Source organism: Tachysurus fulvidraco, chromosome 14 (genome assembly GCF_022655615.1).
Source record: "Tachysurus fulvidraco isolate hzauxx_2018 chromosome 14, HZAU_PFXX_2.0, whole genome shotgun sequence".
Taxonomy (NCBI): Eukaryota; Metazoa; Chordata; class Actinopteri; order Siluriformes; family Bagridae; genus Tachysurus; species Tachysurus fulvidraco.
The window spans coordinates 20,255,446-20,265,194 of record NC_062531.1 but is presented as its reverse complement, the minus strand read 5'-3'; the positions used below and the strand labels follow the sequence as shown (position 1 = coordinate 20,265,194).

At 37.9% G+C, this 9,749-nt stretch overlaps 1 protein-coding gene across 5 annotated transcripts in view; it reads right to left on the bottom strand.

Annotated features, from left to right (window-relative positions):
- The window catches only part of acot7 (acyl-CoA thioesterase 7), a 62,977-nt gene that overhangs the window by 44,265 nt on the left and 8,963 nt on the right, over window positions 1-9,749 (bottom strand). For all 5 annotated transcript variants that reach the window (XM_027167229.2, XM_047800035.1, XM_047800034.1 and 2 more), the window contains exon 3: window positions 7,104-7,260. In XM_027167229.2, coding sequence (XP_027023030.1) covers window positions 7,104-7,260 — 157 coding nt within the window. The remainder of the gene's footprint in view (window positions 1-7,103; window positions 7,261-9,749) is intronic.

Genomic DNA, 9,749 nt, shown 5'->3' with positions numbered 1-9,749 from the left:
CAGATTAGGAAATATTATATTAAGTAATATTATGATTTCATGATATCTTGGTAAGAATTCTGTCAATTAAAACAGTGGTCCCCAACCCCCGGGCCGCAGACCGGTACGTGGACCAAATGGTACCGGGCCGCCCAAGGAACATTAAATTATTTCCATTTTATTTACTGTCGTGTATTTCTCTCGGGTTTGTGCGACATACCATGGACTTTCCGGGGGCTGAGAGACGTCATCTAAAGCCACACTAATACTGTGCATTCGCAAAATATCATGATATCGGGTGACGTCTGGAGCTGAGCGGCTGCAAGCGGCAGTGGCGTTGTAGCTTTGGTGGAGAGAAGGTGTGTATCACTCTTCTCTCTGTTCACCGGTAGTTTGTCATGTTTAACATTGCTTGGTGTACGTGTATATTGTGTTTGCTCAAATTTAACCCACAAATTAGCAAAAATGAGTACGAAACAGATGTCGTTAGAAAGTTAGAAACTCTGCCGGTGTTCTGGATTAAAGTCATGGCGGAATACCCTGAGATTGTCACCACAGCACTTAAATCCCTATTGCCATTTCCGACATGCTATCTGTGTAAAGCGGGGTTTTCTGCAGTGACAGCAACCAAAACAATACAACGGAATAAACTGGACATACTGTAAGCAAAACACTTCGGGTGTCATTGTTTCCTATTACCCCTGATGGAACCGTTCTCATTGGTTAAACGTTGTAGTGAGTTAAAAAGGCATGTTTAAATAGAATTAAATTAAAATTATTAATTTTAATTTAATTGTATAGCCGCCACCCCACCCACCACCCACCCCCAGCGAGCCACGGTAAAATTATCAAACATTGACCGGTCCGCGGCGAAAAAAAGGTTGGGGACCACTGCATTAAAATATGCTACATAGCCAAAATATTTATATCACCCACTCCTACTCAGACCACTGGTAAATCCCTAATACTAGCATTTGCTCTGCCAAAAGTGAGTGAGAGTTATCTAACATTCAATGTAATTGCATTTTTTTCGGTTAATCTGTGTATGAAATTCAGTTCTATAAAGGGAATATAAGAAAATAAAATTGCCAAAGAAACTAATTTATACCTACTTGTTATCCATGATGGTCCAGTTACACAGTGTGTTAACTTAAATGTTATTCTATACAGTACATCCATTGATCATTAAGTCAGTTAGAGGATTATGTGAGTGTGGTTTATAAATCTATACAACTCAAGCTGAAACATACACAGCAGCAAGAATTGGTGCTATTGGTGCTATCAAGAGAAATCTCACTGGTTTTCTTAAACTTATTAGACTCCAAGTCGCTGTTAAACTGTAAAGACATGACAAGCAAAATTGACCTTATAAAAACTACATGCACAACCAAATGATGTAAGATGGACATGGAGCCGCAATCCCCAAACACACTGTTTCACAATCCTGGTATAAACTTTGGACTTAAGATAGTTTAAGTAGTGGAAAAACTATTAATCAGTGTCTGGCAAGACTGATGGAAAGCCCTTTTCTTAGAAGATTTATTCCAGTCTTGCTAAATGCCTGTCAAATGATGTCAAAATACAGCTCCATCAGGCAACATGACAGTATCTTTTTATGATCTGTACGTGATATCAAGACTTGTATTGTTTGTGTAGTGTGCATCCTATCAACAGGCTAAAAATGTGGTTTGTAAAAGAATGTAAAAGCATAAACTTTTGTCAGTCTAGGTTCACTAGCATTATACAGCTGAAGTGATGCCTAATTGAATATTATTGGGATTTAATAATCTGTTAATGCAGCTCCTTGCATGAGTATTCCAATCCCCACCCAGGAAACCCCACCCAAGAAACCTTGGCACGGAAACCCTGCTCAGGAAACCAATGCCGCTGCTGCCTTTTAACCTGAGAGAGCCATCCTTGCATTGAAGCATAGTGGTGGTAGCAGCCTGCAGTGCTATTCTTGACCACTTCTAGCAGTATGCAGGTACTTAAGCTAGCCTTCTGTCATTTCTGTTATCGTTCAACATCGTTCCATGTTCACTATGTAAAACAAATTTATTTTGGTATGTAGAAAATTTCTAATAAACAAGAGCTAGAAGGAGCCTCACATGCAGTCACATAAACTGTGCTTAATTATAATTTTTTTGTGTCTGCGGTTGTCTCTTGTTCCTGTCACTTCCTCACCAGAAAGTACCCCAAGAGGCACATGCTTGTCTCCGTCTGCCTCCACGGATCCTTCCATCGACTAGGCATCTCACCTCTCCCTAGCTCGTCCCTGCTTCCTTGACAACTCGGTTGCTGTGGTAACACCATGCACCTTGGGGATACCTCTTTTGTCTCATCCTGATGTGTTTTCTGCCTTGCCTTTTTCTTTCCTGCCATTGATCACTGATTCATTATCTCACTCAAAGAAGTATCTCTTCAGGTAAGAATTTGTAAATTCTGGGGACAGCTTGCCCTGTTTGTGGCTTTGAATAGGGCTATGATTAGAACGGTAATAGATTCAGGATGGAGAGGGAGAGAGCAGAAAAAGAAGTGTGTGATCAGGCTTTGATGAAAAATCCCTATTTATAATTAAGCACCATTTAAAGCTAGGGCCTACATGAGGATAGCTCTAGCTTTGTGTTAATCATGTTTCAGTCCTCGTTGTTATATCCGTTATTCATAGTTCCACTTCAATTCAATTAAGAGGAAATGGTGTGAAGAATTCATTGTATATCATCAACTTGATATCACAGTATACTTGTGGTCAGTGTGTGATTTCAGCTGTTTGTCGTCACATTGTACGAGATCACAATAAAATATTGGTCAAAATTTTATTCCAGAATGTTCACTGTATCAGATTATAGTACGGATTTTGTATTATTAAACCTGCGATTAAAGAAACTGACTACATTTTACATACATTATCAATAGGGGTGTAAGAACACACTCAAGTCACGATTCGATGCCATTTGATTCATGAATTGATTCAATTTGATTCATTGAATATTTTTAAATAAACTGGATTGAAACGCCTCCAGTTTCATTTCTGAATCATAACCAGTGCAAAACAACATGCATTTTTGACTGTACAAAACAAAATCCATCAAATAGGTCTATAACCAGAATAGGTTTAATTTTGCAAACAAAATGGACTACAGGTTCAGCATATCTTAAAATACATACATTTTAGAATTTCTCCCAAAAATCTTGAGTGAAAAACAATTTTTTTCAGGCACTGCAGACTGCAGTGCAGCAGGGAAGTTTTCATTTGAAAGAGGTCTTTTTAACAATTACACTGCCAAAAGTTTTGGGACGTCTACCTTTACATGCACATGAACTTGAATGACATTTCATTGTTAATCTATAAGGTTTGATATAGAGTTGGCCACCATTAACAGCTATAACAGCTTCACCTCTTCTGGGAAGTTTTAGGAGTGTGTTTAACCATTCCTCTAGAAGTGCATTTGTGAGGTCAGGCTGAGAAGGCCTGGCTCATAGTCTTTGCTTTATTTCATCCCAAAGGTTTCTACCGGGTTGAGGTCAGGACTCTGTGCAGGCCAGTCAAGTTCCTCCACACCAAACTCACTCATTCATCTCTTTATGGACCTTTATGCATCTGTACTAAGTACAGAATATTTAGTAGTGAGGAAATTTCATGAATGGACATATTGTACAGGTGGCAACTTATCATGGTATCATGCTTGAATTCACTGAGCTCCTGAGAGTGACCCATTCTTTCACAAATGTTTGTAGAAGCAGTCTGCATACCAACTGGCTTAATTTTATACACCTTTGGCCATGAAAATGATTGGAACACCCGAATTCAAACTTTTGTCAATATAATTTATCATGCTCCTCTGCATATGATCCAAAATGCAGCTGCATGACTTGTTTTCAACCTGCCCAAGTTCTCACATAGCACCCCGCTGCTACAATCCCTCCACTGGCTTCTGGTAGCTAGCTGCACGCATCAGATTCAAAACACTGATGCTTGCCTACAAAGCCAAAAATGGACCAGCTCCCTCTTACCACAAAGGTCTTATCACTCCTCGCACTGGACCTCACACCCTCAGAGCTACCAGCACTGTTCGACTGGTTCCACCATCTCTCAGGGTAAGAAGTAAGTATACTACAAGACTCTTTTCTGTTCTGGCACCAAGGTGGTGGAATGAACTTCCCCTAGGGGTCCGGACAGCTGAGTCACGGGCTATTTTCAAAGACCTACTTATTCATGAAACACTTGAAAAAGCACTTTCTGCCCTGTTTGTTGTATGTGTGTACTGTATATTAAGAAAAAAAAAGTGAACAGTGATTTAGGCTCATGGTATCTTAAGTCTGTAACCTAGTGAACCAGAGTTAATGTATTCAACGATAAAGACTTAAAAGCACTTTGTATGTTGCTCTGTATAAGGGCATCTGCCATATGCTGTAAATATAAATGTCATGGTTGTGTAACCATATAACCTATATAACACATGTCGGTCAAAGGGACCCAAAGCTCTCAGTCACACTGTACATAGCACTATAGGTTGAGCAGATTGGAACATGTGTTCAAACAGAATAATCGCATTTGATGCGTAGTTGCCAGAATTTTGATTCTCACACATCAATTCTTGATGTAAAGTAAATGTTCATGTCATGCAAAGTTCATGTCACGATGCTCATTACACCCCTAATTACCTACTAGTGTTATTTTTTGGTGTCGTCCATTATCGTGTTTTGTTTAGGCTTAACGATGACCGCTACTGTACTGATCGTTCGCTGTCGTCATCATCATCAGTGGCTTTTTAACAAAAGTCATCACAGCTCTCTCGATTTCTGACACTTCTTCTCTGGCAACACACAACCAATGAATTCTTTAATGACGTCTGCCTAAAAATCATACACCATACTTTTATTTAGATGCTTGAGATGCTGGTTTAAAGCATTCCTTGTTTCAAAGAATGCATCAAACTGGGAAACTTTTTGGATCCATATCATGTTTTTTTTTTTGTTTTTTTTTTTACTGTTCTGAGGGGAATTTTCTCAAAAACTATGACTCACCCACCTCAGAGAAGCTCACGAAATACTCTAAACCTACAACTGACAGCAAATCAATCAGACCAGACTGGAGCGTGTTTTATGAAAAGGAAAATTCCTTACAGCAAAACAAACCTCACAAAGACGTTTGTAAGCCGTAAACAACTGAGAAGTGTGTTTAGACATGCAGCTGCCTCCAACCATACTTATCGAGATTATCTATATAGCAAGCCACAACAATGCATTGTCTACTAGTGGCTGAAAAATACAGGTATTATCTCATTCAACAGCTCCTTGTTATATAATCTAATCTACAAATAACACGTCACTGTCGAATCCAAACAATAAGTGAAATGGCTTAACCATGATTTTAGTGAGTATGACGCACATCCAGAAATTCAGGTAAATAAGCATCCAACTGTGACACCTTTGAAAATTATATGCACGTGGAAATGCAACAAAGCGACTTACTGTCATTAACATGTCATGTGAAACTGCGTACTTTCTAAGTCTGTTAACACGTTTTAAATTTTTTTACATTTTGACCAAATGCAAGCTTTCTCAAACCTCTGCAACCAGTCAGACTTCCGCTCTAGTATAAAGGACCACACAGAACATAAAGTGAAACATATTTCTTGGAGTTTGGTGTCTTTTGCTTTAAATACAGCGTGCACTCCAGAGGGATTATATAAAACCCGATAATCCGTGTTAGATCAAATTCATCAAAGTGTCACGATAAGGATAAGGATAAGGATAAGACTCTGAGGAAATCTGAGCATTTGTACACAGGAGTTAATCTTGCGTATCTGATGACAATGACATTTGCCAACAATGAAACTGATTTAAATTGTATTTTAAACAGAGTCGTGAATATTGAACATTTCTTTTTGAACCCCTTTCTGATTTGTAAATGCATTATGAAATCTTCCAGAGAATCAAATCTGAGTTACGGTTGTCCTTTGCATGTACCCCATACAGCCAAAGGTTTGTGGACACCTGACCATCACACCCACATCTGTCTCATTTTGGATTTCGTCTTCTTTTGCTCTTATAAGAACCCCCACTCTTCTGGGAAGGCTTTCCACTAGAGATTGGAGTGTGGCTGTGGGAATTTGTGTTGATTCAGCCCCAAGAGCTTTAGTGATGTCAGGCACTAAGGTCATGTGAAGAGGAATGAGGTCATCATTCAGGTCATCCTAAAGGTTGTCATTGGGTTGAGCTCAAGGCTCTGTGTGGGGCACTAAATTTGTTTGTGCACAGGTGGAACAGGTGGATCTCTTAGTCTCCTAGTTCTAGTAAATAGTATTATTTATTATTTATTTATCCAAAATAGTATTATTTTGTCACATATACTTTTAAATTCTTTCTTCTTTACACATTTCCCAAATTTGGAGGTTGGGTTCAGAACACAGGGTCAGCCTTGATACAGACTCCTGTAGCTTAGAGGGTTAAGGGCCTTGCTCAAGGGCCCAACAGTGGCAGTTTGGCAGTGCTGGGGTTTGAACCCTGATCCTCCAATCAACAAACCAGAGCCTTAAACACTTAAGCTACTATTGCCCCTAGAAGAAAAAATGCAATTCTACAGCTTGTGTGCTTCTAACTTTATGGCAATAGTTTAAGGAAAAAACATTTGGATGTGACAAAATTTTAGATTCTCCAGTACAATTCCAATTCCAGATGCCAGCACACTGACTGTCACTGTTACTTCATAGTAAAATGCAAATATTATAAATATTCTATCTTTATGCCCATATTTATTCATTGTCTACCACCATTTTTATAGTTTTGTTTGTTAAATTGGCTCCTTATCTGTCTAATATTATCTTTTCACAAGGCCTGGGCTTAAAATGACTACATATGTACACGTGGAATGTGGTAGCATAGTGGTTAAGGCACTGGACTACTGATCAGAAGGTTGTGAGTTTGAATTTCAGGTCCACCAAATTGCCCCTGATGGGCCCCTAAGCAAGGCCCTTAACCCTAAGTTGTATAAACTGAAATTAAACTGTAAGGGTGTCTGGTAAATGTGTATGTTTTAAGTAAAGCTTTCAAAATGTGTGTAGAAACATGCTACTTTAGTCAGATGAAAACTGACACACGGTTATGAAATATCCACTAACCTGTGAGTATGTTTTCAGACACCACGCTGACCTGCACCTCCACAGAGCGTTTGGAGGTGAAGGTGATCTCGGCGCTCACGTGGGCCACCTCGCCAATGAACATGGGATACAGGAAATCAGTGCGTTCCACTCGTGCCAGGGCGGCGACGCAGCGGTCCTGCAAGGTAAATGACAAGAAGCATTTGAAGCAGCCTTCTGACCTTCTGTGACTTTTCAGGTAACTGTTTCATGGCTTCTCTTGAGAGTAAAGAGACCCACTCCTTTGTTAGATATTTGTTAGGAATTAAACAGTACTTAACTTTAATGGGCAACCATGTATATTCAACACGAAACACGTGTAGATTAGCCTTATGTAGTTCAAGATGTTATGATCTACTGAATAGCTTTCAGATAAAAAAAAAGGTAGCCTTCAAATAAAGTAAAAGAGTTTCTATAGTTCAAATTGACTATAAGGGGTGATTGTTGTTTTTTAACTCTCTTAAAAGTTAATGGCCACCCTCAGAAAATCACGGCTGTCTGCTGCCCTCTAGTGGATACAGTAAGAACTGATCGATAAACCCATTCAACTGAACGATAAACCTATGGAAACTCTTCTCTCAGAGGATCTATCTATCTATCTATCTATCTATCTATCTATCTATCTATCTATCTATCTATCTTCAATAATAGCTCATACAGACATCTAGAATGAACAAATGTCTTGAGGACTAACAAACTGCTCACCAAAAACCTCAACAGTGCAAATGATTCAAGCTCTTCAAAGTTTTTTTTTACTTTTTCAAAGCCAAATTCTAGACAGATTACTGAGTTAAACCTGTTTAAAAATATTTGAAAAATGTTTTACTGCAAAAGACACTAAAAGATGAATAGCATTCAATACATGAAACACGAATACCTCGTATTCATCAATACCTACTGAGTAAAGGAACATTAAAACAAAGTCACTTGTTTGAACTAAAGAATCAAAATATTATTTAAGCTATTTACCTACATTGAGCAACAATTTTATATCCTCTTATCATGGTGGTGTGTTTGACTGTACTACTCTTAAAACACTTGAACAATTTTATACGGATTTTTTTTTTTTTTTTGTATTTGTATTGTTTTTTTCATTTAATGTAAAAAAAAAAAAGTAAACCTTTAAACACACTAGTTTAGGTGACTGACATATTAAATGTGTTTAAATTATTTAATTAATAAAAAGAAAGACAGGATTTAACTCCACCTTAATGTTTTTCACCATATAGAAACTCTTTCCAAAACACATGCATACATACATAATTTTGTGGCAGGAATGAGACCATGTTGCATTTTCTTCATGGTTAAGATCTACACCAGATAAACATATCTAGCATCTCAACCCTAAAAATCTCAACCGATCACCAATATCTAAAAGACTTCTTGCTTGAAATAAACTGAGCCCTTGCAGTGTATGATCAGCTGGTAAAAAGAATCAACTCAGCAAATTTCACTACTGAAAACATCTGTTTCACTTTAACTTTATTGAAAGTATTAAATTAAATAGTAGGAGGGAACACTTAGCTTCTTACGTAGCATAGCTTCTCAAAATGCAATGCAAAGATTTTAGTATTCAAAGCTTTCTGTAAAATGCTTATGTGCCTTGACTGGTTTAACAGAAAGATAAAAAGAAATCCTGCAGTGTAGTCATGCATGGTGGTAAGCAGGTCTATTCATAAGGTTCATGCTTGATGCCTCGCAGTCCTAATTCCTATGGGCTTTATATAGACCACTGTGCCAATTAAGATGTAAGAGATAATTCATGCTATGGAAAGTACAAGCAAGCAGTGACAAGCTAATATTCTAAGATAACATGACTCTCTGTCTTATAATTATCTTATCATTTAAAATCTGAAAAGTGGCATCCTATATTTTAGAACATTTCTCGACTGTCGATAAGAAGAATAAAGTGAAGATGCTCATTTCTCGACACTTAAAGCTTGCCTCGACTTCTTAACATCGGAGTGATTGAATTTGACGGAAACCGTGGTTTGACAACCCTCACCTAATTCTGAGAAGCAAGCACTTTCTTGTTGCTATAAAGCTTTCAATGATCCACAGCAATCTGTAACCATCAACACTACTGCCGATTTAATCCAGATATTTTATTAGCAAGGTTTTTTTCAAAGGGAAGAATCACTGCTAATCGATACGATTTTATTCGGATTGCTTTCCTTTAGCCCAAGGGCTTACTGAAAGGTTTTGATGTCGTTGAAAAGGATGTAAATCTTATGCGATGACCTTAACAGTTACAAGTTCATAAACATTCAAAGACTAATGGAGATTTTGGATGTGTGATGTGCTAGACACAGTACTCTATCAAACCACTGACTGAGGGAATATTTTTTGGAAAAAAGGTGCTCATAACTCAGTGCAGCTATAAGGATTTGTAGAATCTATGCCAAGGTGCACTGAAGCTGTTTTTTTGTTTTTTTTTAAATTGTTCCTGTCAGTAAACGTCATATATACAGTATAATATACACTATAGATTACATCCAAAGGGTATAAGTCAAAAAGAAACATATACTACTACATCTGTCCCTTAAAGTGGTCAAGGCTTTCAATTACTGATTGTAAAGTTGTGGGTTTTGAATCCCAGTACCACCAAGATGACACTGACATTGGGCC